We start from the raw sequence: 27,064 nt of genomic DNA, 5'->3' as shown, positions 1-27,064 counted from the left end.
CTATCACCTCAAAGATGTTAACCAAGCAAAGAGCCAGCAAAGCAAAATCAGTTCAACTTAATAAACAATTCTGCTCAACTATCAATCAAATTTCCAATACTGAACATGGCAAATTTCCAATCCCACCAACTTCTGCAATTCAATCAATTGGGTTTGATGTTGTACCTATTACTCTCAATACTGAACATGGCATTAAAACAACATAGCAAAATAGGCAAGTAAACTTAGTTCAAACAATGACAACAGATTCTAAGTTTTAAGAGCTCATATTCAGAATACTAATTTTAAACCCAATAAATTGATCCCAAATCGCATTGAACACTGAATTTAGTCAATAAAAGCCTAGAATTAAACCCAACTCATAATATTCAGCAATCGAACTCCACTCAGTTATCAATTCCAACTCCAATTTAAACAAAATTTGAATTATCAACAAGCAAGAAAATTATAAAAACTTCCCCTTCAGCAAGTATTGCAAAGTTAAACAATAAAACCCAATAAAAACTTGCGAAACAACAAAACCCATAAATCATAATGTGCTCAAATAGCTTCAGCCAACAATCTATAATATAGCTAAGTTCTTCCCTAATTCAAATTCAGCAACAATTGATTAACTAAAAAAAAACCCAATTGAAATCAATGACAATGCAGTAAATTGGAGCACAGACACTATCTTAAATCACGATTTCTATTCTAATAGGAAGTAAATTAATACCTGTTGCTGAAGTTGGCACGGAGAGGAATCAGATGAGGAAGGAAGACGCTGCTGTTGGGTTTTTGCGTCGCGCTGTAGAGTGACGTAGGATTGGGCTAAGGATGAAAAGAAAGTCTGTTTGGGTTTTAGGTCGTCGATCAGAGTGACAAAATTCTTGTCGCCGTTCTTCAGAACTCCTGCCATCGTTCAAGACTCTCAGTCAACGCAGATTTCGTCCAAAGAGCGCCTGCTGCCCCTGTTTGGGTTCTCTTATTCTCTCTTTTTTTTTTTCCTTTTTGTTTTCTTTACACTTGCCGCACAAATATAAGGAGTTATTATTTTTTTTTTTTACCCAATATAATAACAAAGTAGCTGAATAAAAGAAAAAGAAAAAAAAAACTCTAAGTCAAATATACCCTCTTTGCTAAAACGAATAAACGCCCTATACTCACCCCAACGAACACAGCAAAATAGAAAATAAAACAACTTTAACCATGCCATTTAAAAACTCTATAGAAGTTAAACCCAGAAAAACACAGTGTCCCCAGGTTAGGGACGACACTGTTCATGCAATTTTTTGTTGTTTTTTTTTTTCAAAAAAAAAAAATAAATAAATAAAGAAAAAAAAATAATAATGAAAATTCAGAGAAAAAAAAATATAAAATAAAATGAAACAGAAACTAAATGCTGGGTTGCCTCCCAGTAAGCGCTTGATTTTAACATCTCCGGCTAGACGTTCTTGAGCTAATCAGCTATATTCCCCTGGCTCTTCGAGCCTCAAATTCTCTGATTGAGTAGCTCCAAAACCTTCATAAAATGGTTTCAATCGATGCCCATTCACCTTAAAAATTTTATTGGTCTCTAGACTTTGAATTTCCACTGCACCATGAGCAAAAACATTAGTAACAACAAATGGACCAGTCCATCTGGACCTTAACTTACCAGGAAATAATTTGAGTTTAGAATGAAATAATAGAACTTTTTGACCAACTACAAAGCTCTTCCTGGATATCATGCCATCATGGAAAGCCTTAGTCTTCTCTTTGTATATTATGGAGCTTTCATAAGCTTCATTGCGAATTTCCTCAAGCTCTTGCAATTGTAATTTTCGATTATCACCAGCTTCACCATACTGCATATTGCAGCGCTGAATAGCCCAAAATGCGCAGTGCTCCAACTCGACAGGCAAATGACATGGTTTGCCATAAACTAAGCGATAAGGTGACATTCCTATCGGTGTCTTATACGCTGTCCTATAAGCCCATAAAGCGTCGTCCAGCCTGACACTCCAATCTTTTCTATTAGGACTCACAGTTTTTTCCAGTATAGACTTCACTTCCCTATTCGAAACTTCTGCTTGTCCACTTGTCTGCGGGTGGTAGGCTGTAAAGACACGATGCGTAATACCATACTTCTTGAACAGATTCTCCATAATCTTGTTACAGAAATGAGTTCCTCGATCACTTATAATTGCTCTTGGAATTCCAAACCGAGAAAAAATATGGCTCTTGACAAAATTCACTACTGTCTTCGCATCATCAGTCCGAGTTGCCTTAGCTTCAACCCATTTGGACACGTAATCCACTGCCAACAATATGTAGCTATTCCCGAATGATGATGGGAATGGCCCCATAAAATCTATACCCCACACATCAAAAATCTCACAAATAAGAATAGAGGTAAGGGGCATCTGATCTCTACGACTCAAATTACCTGTCTTCTGGCAATTTTCGCAAGATTTGCAATAAATGTACGAGTCTTTAAACATTGATGGCCAGAAAAGTCTACACTCCAGAATCTTGCGAGCTGTTCGTTGAGGACCAAAATGACCTCCACAAGCTGATGAATGGCAGAATTTCAGAATGGATGGCACTTCCACATCCATAACACATCTTCTAATCACCTGGTCAGAACAAAACTTCCACAAGTATGGATCATCCCAAACAAAATACTTAGCATCTCTCTTGATTTTATCTTTTGCAGCTCTAGTTAAGTTTTCTAGTAAAGTACCTGCAACTAAATAATTCACTATATCAGCATACCATGGAATAACTTTTTGGAAGCTAAAGAGTTGCTCATCCGAAAAATCATCGTCCAATGGTGACGGCTTTTCATTCAAAATCAACCGACTAAGGTGATCAGCAACAAGATTCTCGGACCCCTTTTTATCTCTTATCTCTATATCAAACTCTTGAAGCAAAAGAATCCAATGAATCAAACGGGGCTTGGAATCCTTCTTCTTTAACAAATACCTCAATGCTGCATGGTCAGAGAAAACTATCACCTTTGTTCCTAACAAATACGACCTGAACTTTTCCAAAGCAAACACTATCGCCAAAAGCTCTTTCTCTGTGGTAGAGTAGTTGCATTGGGCATTGTCCAATGTTCTTGATGCATAGTATATGACATGAGAATTCTTCTCAATACGCTGTCCAAGAACAGCCCCTACAGCATAGTTACTCGTATCGCACATAATCTCGAAAGGATAGTTCCAATTCGGTGGTTGGACTATTGGAGCAGAAATGAGCTTCTCCTTCAACATATCAAACGCTTTTCTACACTCCTCATCGAACACAAAAGACACATCTTTTTGCAAAAGCTTGCAAAGCGGTTGAGCTATCTTTGAAAAATCCTTAATAAAGCGTCTGTAGAAACCTGCATGGCCAAGGAAAGAACGAATCTCCCGCACACTTGCAGGGTAAGGTAAGGATTTAATTACATCAATTTTAGCTTTGTCAACCTCAATGCCTCTTGATGAAACAATGTGTCCTAGAATCAAACCTTGGTCTACCATAAAATGGCATTTTTCATAATTTAGCACTAGGTTTGATTCTATACACCTCTTTAAGACTTTTGTAAGGTTAGTTAAGCATTCATCAAAACAATTACCATAGACAGTAAAATCATCCATAAATGCCTCAATAATCTCCTCTACAAAATCTGAAAATATACTAACCATACACCTTTGGAATATGGCTGGTGCGTTGCAAAGACCGAACGGCATCCGTCGATAAGCAAATGTACCAAAAGGGCAAGTGAAAGTCGTCTTCTCTTGGTCTTCGGGTGCCACTGGTATTTGAAAGAAACCTGAAAAACCATCAAGACAACAATAATGAGAACGACCAGCTAATCTTTCCAACATTTGGTCAATAAATGGAAGTGGGAAGTGATCTTTTCTTGTGGCTGCATTTAACTTCCTATAATCTATGCACATCCTCCACCCATTTTGAACTCTTGTAGGAACCAACTCTCCTTCAGCATTCTCCACTACAGTAATTCCTGTCTTCTTAGGCACTACCTGTACAGGGCTTACCCATTTGCTGTCAGAAATCGGGTAAATCATACCAGCATCTAACAACTTCAGTATTTCCTTCTTCACCACCTCCATCATAGGTGGATTCAACCTCCTTTGAGCTTCTCTTGTGGGTTTGCTGCCTTCTTCTAGAAGAATCTTGTGCATACAAGTTGATGGACTCAACCCTTTAATATCTGCTATTGTCCATCCTATGGCCTCTTTATACTCCCTAAGAACTTGAACCAAGCTCTCTTCTTCAACCTCACAAAGTTTGCTGGAGATGATAACAGGCAATGTGTCTCCATTCCCCAAAAATGCATATTTTAAGTGGCCGGGTAGCGGTTTCAACTCTAACTTGGGTGCCTGCAAAACAGATGGTAAAAGCTTCTCATGGTGAGAAGGCAAAACAATATGGCTGTGGCTGCTTGTTAGGGGCTGATTTGTCTCCATCTCACACACAATTTCCTGTACATTTTCATTAACTAAGAAGGTTTCCTCAATCTCTTTAATACTGTCCATATTAATATTCCTGCAAAGCACTAAATCAAGCTCGTCAACAGCATTTAATTCAAACATTTCTTGTGCTAAAGGATCAATTACATCAATAGAACAAATACTAGACACATCACTAGGGTACTTCATAGCCTCATAAACATTAAATTCGACCTTCTCACCATCAAACTCCATAGATAATGTGCCTTCATAAGCATCAATTTTTGTCCTTGCAGTGCGGAGAAAAGGTCTCCCAAGCAATAAATCAGCTACAGTCGAGGATTTATCATCCTCCATATTAAGTACATAAAAATCTGCTGGAAAAATTAAATCACCAACCTGAACCAAAACATCTTCTAGCAATCCCACGGGATACACTATAGACCTGTTTGCCAATTGAATAATAATACGCGTTTCTTTCAAGGGACAACCCTTGAAAGATGAGTAAACAGATAAAGGCATGACATTTATAGAAGCTCCTAAATCACACATAGATCTCTTAATCCCTACATTGCCTATTTTACAAGGAATAGCAAACATACCTCGATCTTTACACTTTGGTGGGAGCCTCTTTCTTTGAATCATGGCGGAGTAAACTTCACCCATCTCCACCTTCTCAACACTATCTACCTTCCTTTTGTTGGTACAAAGTTCCTTGAGAAACTTTGCGTACTTGGGTATTTGCTTAATAGCATCCAACAATGGAATATTCACCTCCACCTTGCGAAAGGTCTCCAAAATGTCTTTCTCTTCACTTTCCTTCCTTGTTTTAGCCAATCTCTCGGGAAAAGGAGGCTGAACAGTAAAGGTTTGGGGCTGCCGTACTTCAGCCTGTTCGGAAGGCCCATTTCGGTGAATTTCTACCTCCTTTTCAGCTTCTTCCTTAGAACTGCTGCTGCCTTTTTTAGGGGCTGCTGTGTTTAGCTCTTTACCACTCCTCAAAGTGATCGCACTTGCATTTTCCCTTGGGTTTACCACCATTTGGGAAGGAAGCTTCCCTTGTGTTTCCAGTCTACTCAAGGAAGATGCAAGTTGACTAATTTGTTGTTCCATATTCTGCATTCCCTTTCTCGTTTCTTGCTGGAATTCTTGTTGAGAAGTGGCAAGTGACCTCACAATATCTTCCAATGGTATTTTTGGGGGAGGAGCTTGTTGAGGAGGTGGTCTAGCTGGTTGGTATCCTTGGAAATTTTGGTTGTGGCTTCCATAGCTAAGATTAGGATGATTCTTCCAAGCATTATTGAAGGTGTTACCCATCAGTCTTTGGGGCTGCCCGGAATATCCTCCCATAGCGTTAACTTGCTCTTGATCACCATACCATGATGGACATGTGTCAGTTGGGTGATCGCTGCAACATACCTCTCACACACTTCTCTTCACAGGTTGCCCTGCAGCAATAGATTTAACAATAGAGGTTAGTTCGTTCAGTTGAGACTGAATGGAAGAATCACATACCTGATATAGCTTCCTGGAGGGTTCTTCAACTTGGCCAAATTGTTGTGAATTGGCGGCCATAGTGGAAATAATCTCTCTTGCTGCGAATGGAGTCTTATTAACAAGTGCTCCCCCACTAGCTGCATCAACCATCTTCCTTTCCATGTCAAGCATCCCTTCATAAAAGTACTGTATTAGGGACTGCTCAGACATCCCATGTTGCGGGCAGGCTGCACATAACTTCTTGAATCTCTCCCAATAGTCATAAAGACTCTCTCCAGCCTTTTGTCTAACCCCACAAATTTCTCTTCGTATGATGGCTGCCCTAGAAGCGGGAAAATACTTGTCCAAGAATGCTCGGGCCATATCAGGCCATGTGGTGATGGAACCTGGAGGTAGATTAAGCAACCACTCCTTAGCAGCATCTTTAAGTGAGAACGGGAATGCCCTCAACTTAATTTGCTCTTCAGTTACCCCCTGCGGTCTCATGCTAGAACAAACTCCATGGAATTCCTTTAAGTGATTATGCGGGTTTTCAGTCTTCATTCCATGGAAAGTCGGAAGTTGATGAATAAGACCCGATTTGAGCTCAAATGGCGCTTCCAACTCCGGGTAAGTAATACACATAGGCTGCTGCTCTACAGGGGCAGCCTGTAGCTCTCGAACAGTGCGGTTTTCGGCCATAACTTCCTCTTGGTCAATTTCTGTAAGAATCTCTTCCTGCTCAAGACTTTCTTCTTCGGTTTCAGCTGTAAAATCAAGGTGACCAGCTGCTGGACTTTCCGGTTCAGTTCCGGAAATCGATTCGGCCCACTTTCGCTCCTTCGCTTATCTCCTTAGTGAGCGGGCTGTTTTCTCTATCTCAGGATCAAATAATATTGGCAAATTTTCAGACCTGGTCATTCAAAAAGACAACAAACAGTAAAGTTAACTAATCCCCGGCAACGGCGCCAAAATTTGACGGGCGTCGAATCCGCCAAAAATAATTAACCTGCTCTCCTACAAAATAAAACTTGTAAATATGGTGAGAAGGGTCGAACCCTAGGGATTAGCTTTGTCGAAAATAAACTAGAACTGAAAATAAAATTAAAAATAGATATTGAAACGGGGGAATTTAATAATCAAACTAAACGAATTAAAATTAAATCAAAGAAATAAATGCAACAAAATTAAAAATTGAACCTGAACAATTGATAGTAAATTCAGCCAAGGCATACCGCGGTTCGAAGATTTGATTCGAGTGATAATTGATTCAAGATTAATTCCTTAATTCATATTATAGACAAGTTATAGCCAGAAAGAACGTCAACCCAACCAATTCTACCGTAGGAATAGGTTGCTAAGATACGATCTAATAACAACCCCTAATTAACTAGCAATCCTAAGTACGACGAAGGATTTAACTGTTAACCGCTTTAAAATCTAATAGAACCCTGCCCAGATTAACAGAAACTACGAGCATCCATTTAAATCTGATTATATTCTTTCTTAATACAACCTAAAAAATTCTACCCAATTACGTTATATTAATTACTACTGCATCAACCTAACCAAACAATTACGGATTTGATTACGCCGAATAGCTATGGAAATTTCTACCAAACAATATAACGGACCCTGTTAAATCATTCAATAAAATTTCGCTAGGGGATATATTTTCCCAATAAGTCACAGAAAGAATATAAATGCAATAGAATAAAGAAATTCAATTAAGTTCAATATAATCTCACAATCGAAATCAAACTTCTACCTTGGTTTAGCCTTAACTGAATAGAACGTTTAGCCACACATGGCTATAGAAGAAAACATCATCTAAAGGATTGAAAGTTCGGCAAAAATCTCTCAAAAATTCTCTCAAATTCGTCACAACCCCAGGGAGGCAAAAGATGATCCACAAAAAGACCTAATTTCGACTTAAATAGCCCCTAGAAGGTGGGGTCCACTAATACAATAAAAATACCCACTAAAAACTGTGTCTAATATCATCATGTGGCTGTAAAACGTGCTGGAATTAGTTGAAGAAGTCGTGACCAGCCAATAATGTCACAATCAGTCCGCTGGTCTAATTTCCTGCTTAGTCTTGCCCAAGGCTAAGAGCCTAACAGCTTGCATTTGTGTTCCAAAATTCCAGCAGCTCCTTCCTTGCTCCAAAACATTTCAATTGTGCTCCTTTTTGCTTCATTCATATCAAATCCAACTTTTCCTAGCATAAAAACAATAAATCAAGTTAAACCACTCTTTTAAGCACAAAATGACACCAAATCAACACAAATATAACAATAAAAGAAAATTGGATTTGCAAGTTATCATGATATCTGCATTACAGATGGCTAGAGGCAGAGCATTTGATTCAGACGCGTCCGGCAGTCGTTCGCATGGAGGTCGTGGCCCAGGATGCAGTGCCCGTGGACGAGGAGGGTCTATCCCTCCTTCTTCTTCAGGTACGTCTGGGGCTTCATCCTCTGCTCAGCGACCTATACTGCCGCCATCACATCTTTCTTCAGGTACGTCTGGGGCTTCATCCTCTGCTCAGCGACCTGTACTGCCGCCATCACATCTTTCTTCAGGTACGTCTAGGGCTTCATCCTCTGCTCAGCGACCAGTATTGCCGCATCAGATCCTTCTGCTCCTTCCTCTTCTTCCCCCGTTTCTAGACCAGTACAGTCTCCACCAACTGCACAGTCACCTACTGTGCAAGGTAATCATAAATGTCATTACTGTCATTTCAATTATATATTAATTATCTGCATTTATAGCATTTGTCACTTCTTTTGCAGCATCAGCAGATCCACGTATCAGCCTCAGTTTGGTAGCGGGACAGTAAGTACTTATTCACTTTTTCCAAAGGCATATTTTGTTCAGATCGTGATGCTTTCGTCTAATTATATTTCACTTCTATTTTTTTTCTCAGCATATATCCATCTTCTCGAGCAGCGAGGCAAATTATGAGGATAATCAAGCTACAGCTGCATAAAGAAGGATACACATGGGATGCCGTACCACAAGAGGCGAGAGACTTTTATTGGGAGGAGTTTCAGGTATGCTTTGGTTTAAGTTATATCATCATTCAATTTTTACAAAGCATCAACATACCTCCTTAGTATTGAAACGCTATTTTTCATTTTTTGCAGAAACATTTCATATGGGGCGAGGCCATTACGGCTATGCTGAAAGTGGCCTGGGCGAAGATATGCGCTGATCGATATGCCAACTTCACCTATAGGATGAGAAGAAGCGGTAAGAAGCAGCAGTGCGTGTCTCAGGAGATTTGGGAGAGCTGGCAAAAAGCTTGGGAGGATCCTGCATTCAAGAGAAAGTGGGAGATATTTGCACAAAATAGGCGCAGTGAGACTGGCAGTGATGGAGCAGGACCTTCTCGACACACAGGCGGATCAATATCTGCTATAGAGACAGCTCGATTATTAGTAAGTGAACTAGTCACAGTATATGAAACTGATGTTTAATGAAAGGACACTATATATATATCAATATATCATGCATAAAAATTCATTACATGCTAAAGAATTAGGTCGTGAGCCAACACCGATTGAGGTGTTTACATACACTCACACGAAGGACCATGATCTTAATACGTTCGTCGACAGACGTCCGGTGAGCGTCAATGTAAGTAACAATGAATAATATTTACATTTACCCTCTACTCGTTGCGAAGATGTACAAAGTTCAATATAAATAAGCTTGCAATTGCATTGATTAATTAATTTTTTATTTTCAGGAGAACTATACTACAGCTCTGGACCGTCTTGTTTCTTCTCAAACTGATGAATCTGAAGCTGAGTCAAGAATTGACGAGGTAGCACTTTATCTCGAGGCTGTAGGGGGCGAGAAGAAGAGGAAGGTATACGGCATCGGGTCTTAGGCGTCACAGTTTTACTGCGGCTCACCATCTCAAGCTTCTGCACCCAGCGCACGACCACAGCCCGAGCACACTCCTGAGGAGTTTACTGAATTACGGGCTCGTGTTGATGATCAGTAGAGACAAATTACAGAGCATAGAGCGCATGTGATGCGGCTGTCCGGTGAGCCCGGTGCTGATACTTCTTCCTCTGATCCTGCGCCTGTGAACCCCTTCCCCAAAAGCACATAGGCATGTGATGCATATGACAAAAGAAAGAAATGCACGTGAGTGTGTGAGTCGCCACCTTGTTTAATTATTTTAGGGTAAACTAGGAAAAAACCCTGAATGACTTCAATTTTAATTAACCTAGTTACTAGATTAATTATCCCAATGTGTAAGGCATAATCTACGAACCCGAGATGGATCCCGAGACTATGTCATGCTGATGAACTAACCGATGAATGAATGTTTTGCAGGGCGAATGATGTAATTCGATCAAATGAAATGTTTTAAGTGATTTCGACTTGCCGCCCGGGGTGAAATCCCGAACGTGCCTACGTACTTCCGTTTGAATGGAAGATCAAAGTCAACGTAGTTCGATAGGCCTTCTTTGAAAGGCTTTGAATGGGTATGCTTTATGCATGAGTGTGTATGCTTTGTGCATGATTTTGTGTATGCTTTGTGCATGAGTGTGTATGCTTTGTGCATGAGTGTGTATGCTTTGTGCATGAGTGTGTATGCTTTGTGCATGAGTGTGTGTATGCTTTGTGCATGAGTGTTTAGGCATTTCGCCAAAGATTAATTGATTTTTAGGCATGTTGCCAAAAATGTTGATTTTAATGGCTTTTAGCCAAAATGATTTGATTTAGGCAATTGTTGCCAAAATGCGCGATTTAGGCGATTGTCACCAAAATGGTTGATTTTAAGGCCTTTGGCCAAAATGTGTTGTTTTAGACAATTAGTTTGCAAAAAAATGTGCGATTTAGGCGATTGTCGCCAAAATGGTTGATTTTAAGGCCTTTGGCCAAAATGTGTTGTTTTAGGCAATTAATTTGCCAAAAATGTGCGATTTAGGCTTTAATGCCACGATTATCAATTAATCGGGCGTTCGAGCTTAATCACAATTTATTGTCGAAACGTGATCGATTAAGGTTTTTAGCCACAATTATTGATTAATTAGACTTAAGCCAGATTTATTCGAAATAAGGCAATTGAACCGTAGTTATTAATTAACTAGGCTCTTTTAGCCAATATTGTCGGATTTAAACTTTAATACCACGATTATTGATTAACCGGGCATTTAAGCTTAATCAAATTAATTAAGGCAGTTTATTTACCAAAAATAATGACGTGGATGCATTTATGCAATTGTAGAATTATTAAGAGTAGAAGAGAAATATGCATGAAGTGCTAAAATTAAATAGGCAGAGTTTTGTTTACATACCTGATTTAATCGACGACCGCTTCTTAACTCCAGATTAAGCTCCTCGCTTAGGAAATATTAATTAATTTTAATTTGTTTAATTTTAATGTTCAAATATCACAATAAAAATGCAATAAAAATTAAATTAAATGCAAAAAGCGGTAAAGAAAACGCAAGGAGCGTGAGAGGGAGAAGGATTCGTCCGTCAACACAGACAGGGGTGTCAAAAACAGCCTGAAAATGGTCTATTTATAGGCCATTTTCGGGTCCCGGGCGGTAGCTGCCGCCTGGCATGGCGGTAGCCACCGCTCAAAAATCTGGGCGGTAGCTACCGCCAGGCCAGGCGGTACCTACCGCCCTGTCGGTGGGGCGACAGGCCTCGCCCGCGCGCGGCGCGAGGGGCCTCGCCCGCGCGGGGCGAGAGGCCTCGCCCGCGCGCGGCGCGGGAGGCCTCGCCCGCGCTGGGCGCCAGGCCCCGCCCGCGCTGGGCGCCAGGCCCCGCCCGCGCTTGGCGTGGGCTGGCGCCGCCGTGGCCGGTGTGGCCACCGTGCCTCGCTTCGGGAGCCTTTTTGGGAGTTTCAGACTTCCGAAAAATATTCCGGGACCTGTTCCGCGATCCTCGTAAAATTCCGGACGTTTCAAGTACCATATTGACATATTTCCGGTGAACTTCCGAAATGGCCTCTGGTCCGGCCGGACTGTTTGCAGTCCGGGAAAATTGGCTCTTTGAGGATGGGCAGAGGAGGAAACCCCGCCGTTGTTTTTTTTTTTTTTTTTTTTTTTTTTTTTTTTTAAATGAAATGATCAAATGCATGGATTTATGTTGGCAAAGAGAAAATGTTATTTATGATGCAAACTTATGTTTGTGACCGGGCCTTTGTGGCTGCCTACGTATCTCCAAGAGCTCTTCGGGGGATGGGGAGAATCAGGTCTTTCGTAGTTCCTTCCAGGATGCGAACTTCGTGCTCGGCTGATGCGGAATTCATCTCCGGCTTGATGTTAGTGCGGAATTCATCTCCGGCTTGATGTTAGTGCGGAATTCCTTTCCGTCTTGGTGCGAAATTTATTTCCGACTTGCTGTTGAGGCAAAATTCAATGCCGACTTAATGCTGATTGTGGAATTCATTTCCAATTTGATTTCTTCGGGATTCCTTCCCGACTTGATTTCTCCGCGGGATTGCTTCCCGGCTTGATGTCTTTGCGGGATTTCTTCCCGGCTTGATGTCTTTGCGGGATTTCTTCCCGGCTTGATGTCTTTGCGGGATTTCTTCCCGACTGGATGTCTATGCGGGATTCTTTCCCGATTTGATGTTGATGCAGAATTCATTTCTGGCTTGATTTCTTCGCGGGATTCCTTCCCGACTGGATGTCTATGCGGGATTCCTTCCCGATTTGATGTTGATGCAGAATTCATTTCTGGCTTGATTTCTTCGCGGGATTCCTTCCCGACTGGGTGTTGATGCAGAATTCATTTTTGGCTTGATTTCTTCGCGGGATTCCTTCCCGACTGGATGTCTATGCGGGATTCCTTCCCGATTTGATGTTGATGCAGAATTCATTTCTGGCTTGATTTCTTCGTGGGATTCCTTCCCGACTGGGTGTTGATGCAGAATTCATTTCTGGCTTGATTTCTTCGCGGGATTCCTTCCCGACTGGATGTCTATGCGGGATTCCTTCCCGATTTGATGTTGATGCAGAATTCATTTCTGGCTTGATTTCTTCGTGGGATTCCTTCCCGACTGGGTGTTGATGCAGAATTCATTTCTGGCTTGATTTCTTCGCGGGATTCCTTCCCGACTGGATGTCTATGCGGGATTCCTTCCCGATTTGATGTTGATGCAGAATTCATTTCTGGCTTGATTTCTTCGTGGGATTCCTTCCCGACTGGGTGTCTTTGTGGGGTTCCTTCCCGATTTGATGTTGAATCAACTTATTGACTCGAGTTCGTATGATAGTGATGACCTTAGGCGAATCTGACTTTGTTGTTGTAGTGGTTTTACCACTGGTTGACTGAAATATGACTTGTATTCATCACAAAGAGTTTTGAATACCCACATTGTGGTGGTAACTTGAGTGGCTTGAGTGTTGAAGAAGCTTTTATGCTTTGGCTTCACCATGTTTGAATTCTTGAGGTTAATTTGATTCTTTTTCTTGAACTTTATCTTCCTCTGAATTTGAAACTTATTTCCTCAATGGTTCTCCTCTCCATAAGGAATTTTGAGGAGACTCTTCCTTTCCTTTGTTTTGAGAAATGATCCTTGTTTATAAGGACACTTGTACTTGTACCATGCTAGGCGCTTCATTTTCAAGTTGTTTGTTGTCATCCAATTTGTGGAAATGACTGCTTCTTTTAACTTGCTTTTCAAAATGTGAGCAGCCGCTGTGGTCTTTGTCCTTATGGCTGAGATGATTTGTCATCTACCCTTGATGGGTTTGAATTTAACGGAGAGCTTGCAGTTGACCCGTTTTTTGACAACTTGATTTCCTGTAGCTTTGTCCTTGATTTCTTTCTTTTGTGCAGAGGTTCCTTTTGACCCATTTTTCCCTTTTTTTTCTCTCTTCTTCTTCTTATCTTCAAAGAATGAATCCTTTTTTTACTCACAGCATGCACAGCTGGATTAGGAGTCTCTCCAAAGTCGAAAAGATCAACTTGGGGAGGTACGGTCTCTCTCCTATCGTTACGCTCAGGGGGGTGGTGATCGACTGGAACTTTTTATGGGCCTGCATCAGACTTTGGGATCCTGAGGCCCATGTTTTCCGGTTCGGAGCCATGATGGAGGAGATGTGTCCTCTTTTTGAGGAGTTCTGTGCTATCATAGGGTGCGACCCCAATGCCCCTTTGGTCAGGCATGAAGTCAAGATCGGGTATGTTCGGTCGTTTGAAAACCTGTTTCAGTTCAGCCGACCACAAGCTAGGGCCATGATTGTTGGTGATCAGAAAGCAATTTTGTTGCCCTTGATTGATGAGTTTTCAGGGGTCTGTTCAGATGACCCAGACCGGATGAGGCTAAGGATGCGGGCCTTGGTTTTTTGTTTATTGGCTGGCTTCTTGTTCAACAAGGATCCGGGCTACGGGGATTTGCGACTTTGTCCCATGGTTCGGCAGATGGAGGATATGGGTTGCATAGGTGGTATTGTGCTGGCAGAAACTATCAGGAGCCTCGACAGAGCCGCTTTAGGCTTTGAGGATTGGACGGTTTCTCCTATTATTCTTCAGGTATTTCTTCTTTTTCTATTTCTTATCTTTTCTTCTTTTTGGCCTGTTCCTTTGTAATAGAAAGGATCCATTACTCAGGTTTGGTTGAAGGACCATCTCCAAGTGGTTGCCACTCCTACTTTGCTGCCTTATAACCCTGTCCAGTATCGCATGCGGAGGATCTTGATCACACATCCGTCTGCTGATGCCTGGACCTCATGGCTGATTGAATTGGGTCCAAACGAAATGTTGTGGTTTGTACCTTGGTACGGCATTACCCGCTTTATTCAAGTCAGCTCTCACCATACTCAGGTTTACCTTTTAGGCCTTACCCATTGTACTTGGTACTGCGCTTCGCGCGTTATGAGGCAGATGGGAATAGATCAGACTGTACCGATCATGGATGACTCTTTATCTGATTCCACCATCACTCCGGGAGTTACCCGAGCTGTCCTTAGAGCTTGGGTTAGAGATCATCAGATGGTTAGGCCTTTACCTAATCCTGCTGGTATTCAGACTTCTCTTGAGTATCGGGCCTGGTTCGTGAATGCTGTCTGGCCGGTTGAAAAGCTGAGGAGGAACGCACTGCTGAGTGCACTTGAGGGTTGGACTCAGGCTGACACTGGTGAGGGGGTTAGGATTGATGAGGAGATTGTGTTGACTCCTTGGACAGGCGAGGCTGGAGAGAGTTCAACAGCTAGGGATGACTCGGAGGACGTTGCCCCACGGAGGCGACGGGCCACCTAGACTCTGATAGGCTTTTATTCTTTGGTTTTGAGATGTATTTTTGTTTCATGGATTTTATTTTTTTTTTTTTTTTGGCTTTTTGCTTGTACTGTTTGGCTTTATTATTTTTTTTTTTTATTGGAGTGTTGTTTGACTTTTAAGCTTTCCAAGCACGTTCCAACTTTATTCCTTTAAGCTCTAATTTTTGCCTAAGCTGCCCTTCCGGGTTTTCAACTTAGCGAGCTACCCATTTTTGCCTAAGCCGCCCTTTCGGGTTTTCGACTTAGCGGGCCCCGACTTTTTGCCTAAGTCGCCCTTTCGGGTTTTCGACTTAGCGGGTTTTTCTTTGTTTTTTTTTATTATATTATTTTTTTTGTTTATTTTTTTTATTAGCAAAGAAGAAAGAATGATGAAATGATGATTTTTATTAATGTTTAGACCGTGCCCAATGAGGGCTGCCTACATATCTCCGATATGTAATTTCTTTTTTTTTTTTTCGAAGAGAATCAGGTCTAATGTAGTTCATTTTACATTATGCAATGCTTATACAAAATATCTCTTTAACTGATCTAAATTACATGGATTTGCAAATTCTAAACCATCCAAATCAGTTAAAATGACGGCTCCGCCGGACAATACTTTCTTCAACACATAGGGGCCAGCCCAATGAGGACGAAACTTCCCACGTGGATCTTGAATTGGCTGCCTAATTTCCTTCAGAACCAAACAGCCTTCTTCTAGTTTTCGGTCTTTGACCTTCTTATTAAAATGCCGTTCCATTCTTCTTTGGTAGACTTGGGTTTGGTGGATTGCTTTCAACCGCTTTTCATCCATACCCAAAAGTTGCAAATGATAATTCTTCACCCAATCTGCTTCGCTGATCTGACTTTCTTGGATAACCCTTGCTGACTGAACTTCCAGCTCAATAGGCAATACTGCTTCCATACCATATACCAACGAATACGGAGTTGCTCCGGTGGGTGTTCTAATTGAAGTCCTGTATCCCCATAAGGCATTTGGTAGCTGTTCGTGCCAAGCTTTGTGCTTTTTAGCCGTCTTCTGCAGAATGACTTTTATGGCCTTATTCGCGGCTTCTACAGCTCCATTTGTTTGTGGACGATAGGGCGAGGACTTATGATGTTGAATTCTCATTTCTTTCAACAAATTAGAAAATTCACTCTGAAAGTGAGACCCATTATCTGTGATGATCTCGAAAGGCGTTCCGTACCGACAAAGGATGTTAGTACGAACGAACTGTGCTGCCTTCTTGGCATTTAGAACTGAATAAGAGGCTGCCTCGATCCACTTAGTGAAATAATCTACAGCAACCAGGATGAATTGATGACCGTTATAGGCCTTCGGGTGGATTTTTCCGATCACGTCTATGCCCCAAGTTGCGAAGGGCCATGGAGAAGCAATAGGATTCAAATTGACCGGAGGCTGTTTTTGCAACTTAGCGAAGATTTGACATTTATGGCACTTCTGCGCGTGCCTCACGCAATCTGCAGTCATAGTTGACCAGTAATAACCTAGGTTTGCGATTTTACGAGCCAAGGCTATCCCGTGCATATGCGGGCCAGATTCCCCATTATGTAAGGAACCCATGATGGCTTGAGCTTCTCCCTCGTCCACGCACCTTAGGTGCAGGCCATTCGAACTCCTCTTATACAGAACTCCCCCAGTAAGGCAGTATCCGGATGCTAACTGCCTCAATGTTCGTTGATCAGTCTTGGTAGATCCCTCCGGGTAAGTTTCATTCTGAAGATAAATCTGTATATCCCAGTACCAGGGCTTGTCATCCACCAAATTCATGACATGTGCTGGCTGTTTCTATAGCCGAACAGTGAGAGGTCGAATGACTTGGTCTCCTCCCACGTTGACCATGGAGGCCAGAGTAGCCAGAGCATCAGCGAACTGATTCTTGGCTCGCGGTAAGTAGTGGAAGGATAAATCTTCAAATTGCTGGGCCAATTCGTCCAAACGTTGTAGGTAAGGAACCAAACGCTCTTCTTTAATTTTCCATTTTCTCAAGGCTTGAGAAACTATCAAATTGGAATCCCCGAAAACCTTGAGGACTTTTACTTCTTTTTCTAGGGCTGCTTCTAACCCCTTTATGCAAGCTTCATACTCGGCTTCATTGTTGGTGCAGTTGAAATCCAACTTGACTGCGATTGGAACATATTCTCCACAGGGAGTTTTGAATACGACTCCAATCCCATTTCCATGGTAATTTGAAGCTCCATCGAAGTACATTTCCCAGACTTCACTTTCCAAGTTCAACAAGTCTTCATCAGGAAATTCTACCTCCGGCATTTGGTCTTCGACCGGTAATTCTGCTAATTGATCGGCTAAGGCTCCACCTTTCACCGACTTCCGTTGCACAAACTTCAAATCATAAGCTGCGAGTACTGATACCCACTTAGCCATCTTACAATCAAGAACCGGCCTCTCCATAAGGAATTTCAAGGGGTTCGATTCAGAAATAACGCTTGTGGTGTAAGATGAAAGATAGTGCTGTAGCTTTGTACAGGCCCATACTAGAGCCAAACACAGCTTTTCTATCTTATTGTATTTCAATTCGTAGTCTAGCATTCTTTTGCTGAGGTAATACACGGCATTTTCTACCCTTGTATCTTCTGCTTGTTGAGCTAGCATTGCACCCATCGCTTCTTCTGTCACTGATAAGTACAGCAGCAAAGGCTTTCCTAGCCTTGGTGGCTGTAAAACTGGTGGGGATAACAGATACTGTTTGACTTGGTCGAAAGCTTTCTGACAATCCTCATTCCATTTGACGGCCACTCCTTTTCTGAGCAATTTGAAAATCGGTCCACAAGTATCGGCCAATTGGTTGATGAATCGGCCGATGTACTGTAGCCTTCCTAAGAAACCCCGAACTTCTTTTTCCGTCCTTGGTGCTGGCATTCCCAAAATGGCTTTGGCTTTTGAAGGGTCAATCTCTATGCCCCTCTGGCTGACCATATGCCCTAGAAATACACCGGATGTAGCTCCGAATAGGCATTTTGCCGGGTTGAGCTTCAAATTGTACTTTCGAAGTCTAAGGAAGAACTTCTCAAGTGCGGTTGCATGTTTGTCAGCTGTTTTTGACTTAATGACCATATCGTCGACATACACTTCTACTTCTTTGTGAATCATGTCATGGAAGATGGTCGTTGCCATTCTTTGATAGGTTGCCCCGGCATTTTTGAGCCCAAAAGGCATGACCCTGTAGCAGTAGGTTCCCCATTCCGTGATGAATGCCGTCTTCTCTTTGTCTGGAAAATGCATCATTATTTGGTTATATCCAACAGCAAGATCGGTCAAGGAGACCATCTCGTGTCCCGCCATTCGGTCTACCAACAAGTCAATATGCGGCAGGGGGAAGTCGTCCTTCGGACATGCTTTATTCAAATCCCGGTAGTCTACACACATTCTGACTTTGCCATCTTTCTTCGGCACCGGTACAATGTTTGCTAACCATATCGGGTAGGCAATGGGTTCTATGAACCTGTTCTCCAGTTGCTTGGCTACTTCCTCCTTGATTTTCAAGGACCATTCTGTCTTCAGCCTTCTTAGCTTCTGTTTTACTGGCTTAGTCTCAGGGTATACTGGAATCTTGTGCACCACTATTGCCGGGTCAATTCCCGTGATGTCACTTGCCTTCCACAAACTTCTTTAAGCATTCACTGATCTGTTCCCTGTTCACACAGTCAGATGCAATGTATGTATGTTCATTTTCTTCTTTGCCAATTATTATTTTTTTTTCATTTTTTATTTCATTTATTTCTTTTTCATTATTTTTGCTTGGAAATGCTTGGAAAGATAGACACGCGGGGTAGTCTAGAATTTGCAAGCCTTTATTGATTATGAGAGAATTGTCTTCAAAAGTTACATCGAATTTGAAATCTGGATCTTCTAGATCCGACACTAACGACTCAGAACTGGAACTGGACTCTGACTCGGTTTTAGACTCGGGGTCAGACTCAGACTCAGTACAGGACTTGATTACAGACTCTGACTCTAGGTTTGACTCGGGAGGGGGTTCATTAGCAGCGTGTTCCTCCTCGGCGTACCAGTTGGTGAAAGGTCCTTCGTTCGGCTTGATCAGGCTCGGCAGGTCTTGATCCCCATTATTTCCTGTGATAACCGCAACCTCATCAAAGAGACTAGGCTGCATAAAGTCTTCTACTTCCAGTTCAGTTATTGCTTCAACTTCTTCAGATAAGCCATTTAGGTCCAGGCCACGGATGTCACTCACTTTTAGGAATAGCTCGAAAGGATCGATCAATTCCTTGGTCAGAAACAATAGCATTTACCCCGTGATTTGGTAAGGGATTAGTGCTAATGTTCGGCTTCCTTCTTGGGATGATTGAACCGTTGTCTACCAGGTCTTGGATGCGGTTCTTAAGCGTCCAGCACGCTTCAGTCTTGTGCCCGTTACCCTGATGGTACTCACAGTATTCATCAGCTTTGTAGTTCCTTCGTAATGGGTTGGGTGGTGGCCTGTCTTCTAAAGGCTTGATGTAGTTTGCTTTGACAGCTTCTCGGAATACCAAAAGGATTGGCATACCGAGATCAGTATATATTCTTCTCGACTGACTGCCGTTTCTCACGTTTCCCACACGTAAAGGATCCGTCGTGTGGGTGATGCTTGCCACTTCATGGACTTTGCTAGATTGGCTAGGTTTCTTGTATTTTGAGGTTCCCGGGTCTTCTTTCAGTTGCCCTATTTGGATTAAGTCTTCCACCTTAGTTGCAGTCGCAATGGGCGATTGGAACGTAGGCAAGTACTGTGTTTGAAGCTGTGACTGGTAGACAGGCAGTAAGTTCTTGATTATTATATCAACTTGTTCCTGTTCAGAGGGTCGGCTGATCATTTGGGTGACCTTGGCCCTTTTCCTCGTAAGGAACGAGGGAAAGGGTTCATTGTTTTTCTGTTTGGTGGTTTCTAGTTTTTCTCTTATTTTCTGAGCTTCCAGCTCAGAAGCAGTTCTGGAGGGCATGTCATCCAGGTTAGGGGTAGGGTTTGTTGGTTCAGCAGTAGGACCCTGATTGGAGGTAGCAGGTTCACTTCCCCCAGCGGAAGCCCCATTTCTATTACTATTACTCAATTCAGCTATCAGGACGGTCCTTTGGGCAGTCAATGCCTCATTCATTCTGGCCTCCATTTTGGCCTCCAGTCTGGCCTCCAGTTGTTCAATAAGGTTTTGGATATCGGCAAGTGATGCCATTGATGCAGGTGGGGTTGTTGAAGTTATAGGTGAAGCTGGTGTAACTGGTGAGGCTAGTGAAGCAGGTGATAGCACCGTAGGTGTGGCTGGCACTTGGTTAGGCACTCGGATTGTGGGCACCTGTAAGGATGAGGGTAACCGCATTAGGGTATAGTGGGCGGCATTGTGTGTCAGAGTAACTGATATGAGGTAGACCGACTCTTTGTCCAACTGTGCATGACTAACAGAATATCTTATGTGTTCTCCATGCGTTTACCCCAATACTTATGATATGTCGTGAATGCACACAACAACACATCATAATCTGTTTTGATGAGATGCTTCACATTATCGGGTGCATACAGTCCTAAAGGATAGGGTCTATAGGCTATGACACAAATAGAGAATCGGCTTATTAAGGGACCCTTGAACCTTGAGCATGAATATACCTAACCACATGTGAAACAAAGAGTTTCGCGTGGGTCCAACGGTACGCATACTCATGGGCCACCTCCAAAAGGATTAGAGATGGTTTGTGGTAACAGGGAGGACGCTTTGGCTGTCCGTCGGCATAATCAAAGAGACCTGCCGATCAGCGCTACTTGCTATCCAGACTCAGAAATTTGAACAGAAAGAGAAGAAATTCATTTGAAGTTCATTTTTTATGCAATGGAGAAAAGGATTCTCAATCGTGCAAATAAATCAATAAGTTTTAAAGTCTTAATCAAAATGTTTAATCAAGTTCAAACTTCCTTATCAAGTATTCTTAAAGAAAGAACACTTGATTTTTTTGCTTAGGATACTCTGCAAAACAACACAGTAAAATAATACCTTAAAGAAAGGCAGGTTAGTTTACACAACAATTGTAGTCCACTTTATGCAAAATGATTACAATCATCCCCAGTGAAGTCGCCAAACTGTGAACCCCTTCCCCAAAAGCACATAGGCATGTGATGCATATGACAAAAGAAAGAAATGCACATGAGTGTGTGAGTCGCCACCTTGTTTAATTATTTTAGGGTAAACTAGGAAAAAACCCTGAATGACTTCAATTTTAATTAACCTAGTTACTAGATTAATTATCCCAATGTGTAAGGCATAATCTACGAACCCGAGATGGATCCCGAGACTATGTCATGCTGATGAACTAACCGATGAATGAATGTTTTGCAGGGCGAATGATGTAATTCGATCAAATGAAATGTTTTAAGTGATTTCGACTTGCCGCCCGGGGTGAAATCCCGAACGTGCCTACGTACTTCCGTTTGAATGGAAGATCAAAGTCAACGTAGTTCGATAGGCCTTCTTTGAAGGGCTTTGAATGGGTATGCTTTATGCATGAGTGTGTATGCTTTGTGCATGATTTTGTGTATGCTTTGTGCATGAGTGTGTATGCTTTGTGCATGAGTGTGTATGCTTTGTGCATGAGTGTGTGTATGCTTTGTGCATGAGTGTTTAGGCATTTCGCCAAAGATTAATTGATTTTTAGGCATGTTGCCAAAAATGTTGATTTTAATGGCTTTTAGCCAAAATGATTTGATTTAGGCAATTGTTGCCAAAATGTGCGATTTAGGCGATTGTCGCCAAAATGGTTGATTTTAAGGCCTTTGGCCAAAATGTGTTGTTTTAGACAATTAGTTTGCAAAAAAATGTGCGATTTAGGCGATTGTCGCCAAAATGGTTGATTTTAAGGCCTTTGGCCAAAATGTGTTGTTTTAGGCAATTAGTTTGCCAAAAATGTGCGATTTAGGCTTTAATGCCACGATTATCAATTAATCGGGCGTTCGACCTTAATCACAATTTATTGTCGAAACGTGATCGATTAAGGTTTTTAGCCACAATTATTGATTAATTGGACTTAAGCCAGATTTATTCGAAATAAGGCAATTGAACCGTAGTTATTAATTAACTAGGCTCTTTTAGCCAATATTGTCGGATTTAAACTTTAATACCACGATTATTGATTAACCGGGCATTTAAGCTTAATCAAATTAATTAAGGCAGTTTATTTACCAAAAATAATGACGTGGATGCATTTATGCAATTGTAGAATTATTAAGAGTAGAAGAGAAATATGCATGAAGTGCTAAAATTAAATAGGCAGAGTTTTGTTTACATACCTGATTTAATCGACGACCGCTTCTTAACTCCAGATTAAGCTCCTCGCTTAGGAAATATTAATTAATTTTAATTTGTTTAATTTTAATGTTCAAATATCACAATAAAAATGCAATAAAAATTAAATTAAATGCAAAAAGCGGTAAAGAAAACGCAAGGAGCGTGAGAGGGAGAAGGATTCGTCCGTCAACACAGACAGGGGTGTCAAAAACAGCCTGAAAATGGTCTATTTATAGGCCATTTTCGGGTCCCGGGCGGTCGCTGCCGCCTGGCATGGCGGTAGCCACCGCTCAAAAATCTGGGCGGTAGCTGCCGCCAGGCCAGGCGGTACCTACCGCCCTGTCGGTGGGGCGACAGGCCTCGCCCGCGCAGGGCGAGAGGCCTCGCCCGCGCGCGGCGCGAGGGGCCTCGCCCGCGCGGCGCGGGAGGCCTCGCCCGCGCGGGGCGAGAGGCCTCGCCCGCGCGCGGCGCGGGAGGCCTCGCCCGCGCGCGGCGCGGGAGGCCTCGCCCGCGCTGGGCGCCAGGCCCCGCCCGCGCTGGGCGCCAGGCCCCGCCTGCGCTTGGCGTGGGCTGGCGCCGCCGTGGCCGGTGTGGCCACCGTGCCTCGCTTCGGGAGCCTTTTTGGGAGTTTCAGACTTCCGAAAAATATTCCGGGACCTGTTCCGCGATCCTCGTAAAATTCCGGACGTTTCAAGTACCATATTGACATATTTCCGGTGAACTTCCGAAATGGCCTCCGGTCCGGCCGGACTGTTTGCAGTCCGGGAAATTTACTGTAGCAAATTCATTGTAGCACAATTAAATTTACTGTAGCAAATTCATTGTAGCACAGTCAAATTTACTGTAGCAAAGTCAACCAACAGGCTTTTTGAGCCTCAAAATTTGAGTATTCACAGCGCCTGCTACAGACCGAAATGTTTCGACGTCTCAACAGTAGCCACTACCGTCTCCTGATCCCGATGCTGCAGGCGATACCTTGGTCACCCCTCCCGGCACTACAGCACATCCAGCAGGTACTCATCCCGGTGATTCGACATCGGATCGTGCGGATGAGCAACCGCGTACATTTGATTTTGCACATTTTTAGTTTTTCATTTGTTCTTTGACATTTTGTTCAGTACAATAACAATTATATTTTTATATTGTTCTTGAATTGAATTGCGTTTGTGATATATATATATATATATATATATATATATATATATATATATATATATATATATATATATATATATATATGTCAATTTTCACAGGTGCGAAAAAATCATGGTTTCATAATAATATATATTTTTTAATTTTTTCAATTTTGCGACCGATTTGCTACAAAAAATTAAAACTTTAAATTTCCAATTTGCGACCGATTTGTGACCGAATTTCATAATTGCACAGAATTTTTCTACGATCAAATTGCGACAGCGTTTCAAAATAAAAACACAACTAAAAATTAGCGACCGATTTTTAAATTTTGCGACCGATATTATCGGTCTCTAATTTGCGACCGACCAAAAAATCGGTCGCAAATTGTTTTGCGACGACATTTTTTGCGACCGATAGCTTTACGTCGCTGGTTGGTCACTAATTGAAATTTGCAACCGATTTTTGGCATTTTGCGACCGATTTGTCGGTCGCAAAATGCCGTTTTTTTTGTAGTGTACCATACCCCGCTTTACATCAATTTGTTTTTAATTTTTGCTTCAAAAGAAAAATCTTTGTTTCTAATTTTCATTTTTTTGTGAATTTTTTCTAATTTTCTTTTATAGTATATGTGCTTATAAAAAAAGGGAGTGTCAGACTCTTGGAACAGTTGTTTCAAAAAAAATTTCCATTTTTGTTATTTTTTTCTAGTAAAAAGATATTTATATTTTCATTTGTCTTAATCCACAAATGTTTTTCATAAATAAAACTTCTGATGTTATGAATTGTTCACTAAGTTTAAATATGAGCTATTTTTTATAAATGAAAGATATCAGTAAGTATTTAGTTTATATAAGACATTCTTACACATAGAGTGAGATTTTGATATAAAACTAATTTTTAAATTAGGTGGCATCCAACAAAATAAAGTTGAATCACTAAAATAAAAATAAAAATAGAGAATTTAACCGTGTTAACTTTAACATAAAGATTATATTAAAAAATTAAGTACAAAAATAATTTTTCAACCATGTGGCATCCAACTAAGCAAGCCACTAAACAAAAGTGAAATCCACTAGAAATTTAAATTTATTGACCAAACTGAAAATTAAAACAAAAAACATTAAAAATTATTTTTGATTTGAAACCCCAAAAAAAAAAAAGAGGTGGAGGAAGATCATTTTTGTTGCTAATCTGCCACCATCTGCATTTTGAAAGTGCTGAATATAATAATATCCACCTCCATCCTTTCTCCACAAAAGAAAGATCTTTTGTTGATTTGCTGATAGGTTATACACAGAACATATCAAGATTCTAAAAGAAGCAAATTGTTAAACCATAAAGAATCATGCTCGCATATTTTTCATATACAATTCTGCATATTCTTGTTGTAAGAGAACCATTTGACTCGTCATGCGTTTGCTTATAATATTCCCAAGGGACATCTTTGAACCAATTAGCAATTTCTGTTATTATTGTACATGCAAATGTACAAGTGGTTGTTTAATGGAAATTACTAATATAAAATTGCAAACTATCAAAGCAAGAGATATGGATAGATGAAAAAAGGATTTCAATTAACGGCTGCTTACTACTATCTCTGTTCCATAATATTTGTCACATTTGAGAAAATAGTTTGTTCCAAAATACTTATCACATTTGTGATTTCAAGGAGTTTGTATATAACCAATAATTATTACTTCAGTTTAATGGTTTTATTTGAGAATTGATATTAAATTAAGGGTAATATAGCAAATTTACTCAATAATTTATTGTAATTTAAACACATTTAATGATTTTTTTAAAGAAGGTGAAATTTCAAACGTGATAAGTATTATGTAACAAATTAATAGTTAATTAGGTAAAAATATGATACAAAACAAGTGGGTGGTGCACTACTTATGTCCACTTACAAAATTAATTCATTACCACTCCTTTACCACAAATTAGATACTCTCAATATGTATATTTGTGTCATCCCATTATATATGAATACATCATAATCATTTTAAACAAAAATGCATTCCCTGTATCCACAAATATAAATGCTCTAAAGTTTTTGCAAGGTAATTAAGAAAACAATTAATTTTTTTAGATTATGGTACAAAATTTCATTGATTTAACTAAATTATCATTTATCTCAAATTATTAATAATTAATGTGTTTAATATACTTCATCTGTCCCATTATTTTGTCCTACTTTCTTTTTTCATCCGTCCCAAATCATTATCTTGTTTCCTCTTTTTTTTTTTTAGAAATGAATTATATTTAAAAATTACTATTTTATCCATATTTAATGTGCTACTTTGTCGACAAATTATAATAGTCAAACTAGTGTATTATCATTAATTAAATTATATAAGCAAAACTAACACATTAACCTTTAAAATTCTCCAATAAAATTCTATTGAATCAAATCTTTAATTAATTTCAAAAATAATGTATTATGAATCATTTAATTTTTTATGGACGTTAACATAAGGATGTATTAGGAAAAAATGAGGCAAAAATTATAACTTAATTATATTAATTAAATTTTCTTAATCCATGGCAAGTCAAATCAGGACACAAATCACGGAATGAGAGTATGCAAAGGTAAAATTGAAAAAAGTTCATCAATTACTCTTTAATGTTTTTAAAATGGCTTATATTTATGCACAGAGAGTAATCGTAAACGTGATTCACATTCTGTTGCTACCCATACTCCTTTCTTATTCCTATATAGTAATCATTCACTTCTACATTATCGCTAATTAGTCATTCACTTATACATTATCGCTAATTAGTCATGTTGGGAAAAATTACGCAAAATCCCCTTTACGAGGGAGCAAAAGAAAATAATAACACACAATTTGATAACGGAGTTCGGCCAATCTTGCCTACGTCTCCGGACTGCCACAGATCTTTTATAGAAGAAAAATAAATATAGTGTTTACATACACTCACAACCCTCTATTCAAGAATACCCGAAAAATTAAGCTTAATTTTTCTTCTTGAATGATCTCACTATTTTTCTCTCTCACAATTGCTCTCTCACAATTGCTCTCACTCTCTCTGTCTTGTTGGTGTGTATTAAACAGAGCAAATCCTCTCCTATTTATAGGAGAGGAGGATGAGAGAGCCGTGTATCATTTATACACGGCACTCCATCTTCGTCAAGGTCGCTTGCCAACTTCAGCCAACTTTGTTTTTCTTTTCATCACGTGTGTAGGTACACCTAACTTTGACAATCTCCCACTTGAAGACTGATTTCAATCTGTCTTCACACACTAATTCTGCGGCAATCTTCTCTGGTCTGTTTATTCTAACAGGCCAACTGAAGTCGAGCACAACTTCAGTTTGTCAATGGTCACCACCTTTGTTAACATGTCTGCTGGATTCTTACTTCCTTGGATCTTCTCCAGTATTAACACATCATCTTCTAATAGAGATCTGATGAAGTGATAACGAAGTCCAATATGCTTGGTTCTGGAATGAAATGCTGAA

At 40.6% G+C, this 27,064-nt stretch overlaps 1 protein-coding gene, 1 non-coding gene and 1 pseudogene across 2 annotated transcripts; 1 reads left to right on the top strand and 2 right to left on the bottom strand.

Moving 5' to 3' along the window:
* Nucleotides 1–1,442: 1,442 nt before the first annotated feature.
* LOC119371554 (uncharacterized) lies at nucleotides 1,443–5,771 on the bottom strand. Its single transcript, XM_089724942.1, has 3 exons — nucleotides 4,913–5,771; nucleotides 2,570–2,710; nucleotides 1,443–2,434 (listed from the first exon to the last, which is right to left on the bottom strand). The coding sequence occupies exons 1-3, from the start codon at nucleotides 5,769–5,771 to the stop codon at nucleotides 1,443–1,445; spliced, it is 1,992 nt and encodes a 663-aa protein (XP_089581068.1).
* Nucleotides 5,772–5,843: 72 nt separating this feature from the next.
* On the bottom strand, nucleotides 5,844–6,818 carry LOC149494046 (uncharacterized; annotated as a pseudogene).
* Nucleotides 6,127–6,233, top strand: LOC149494047 (small nucleolar RNA R71). Its single transcript, XR_016322344.1, has one exon. It is a non-coding gene; the product is annotated as a small nucleolar RNA R71 (small nucleolar RNA).
* Nucleotides 6,819–27,064: the final 20,246 nt, after the last annotated feature.

This window comes from Jatropha curcas, chromosome 8 (assembly GCF_041381405.1).
Source record: "Jatropha curcas cultivar XTBG-Jc1 chromosome 8, XTBG_Jcur_1.0, whole genome shotgun sequence".
Classification (NCBI taxonomy): Eukaryota; Viridiplantae; Streptophyta; class Magnoliopsida; order Malpighiales; family Euphorbiaceae; genus Jatropha; species Jatropha curcas.
This window is presented reverse-complemented; position numbering and strand designations above follow the sequence as displayed.

Excerpts from the sequence above, each read along its gene's own strand:
- LOC119371554 (XM_089724942.1), bottom strand. The coding sequence starts at position 5,771 with ATGGGAGGATATTCCGGGCAGCCCCAAAGACTGATGGGTAACACCTTC. Across the intron at positions 2,711-4,912 it reads TGTTTACTCATCTTTCAAGG|TTGCAGGTACTTTACTAGAA; the intron begins GTTGTCCCTTGA and ends TGAATTATTTAG. Across the intron at positions 2,435-2,569 it reads AAGATGTGTTATGGATGTGG|AATCTTGCGAAAATTGCCAG; the intron begins AAGTGCCATCCA and ends ACATTTATTGCA.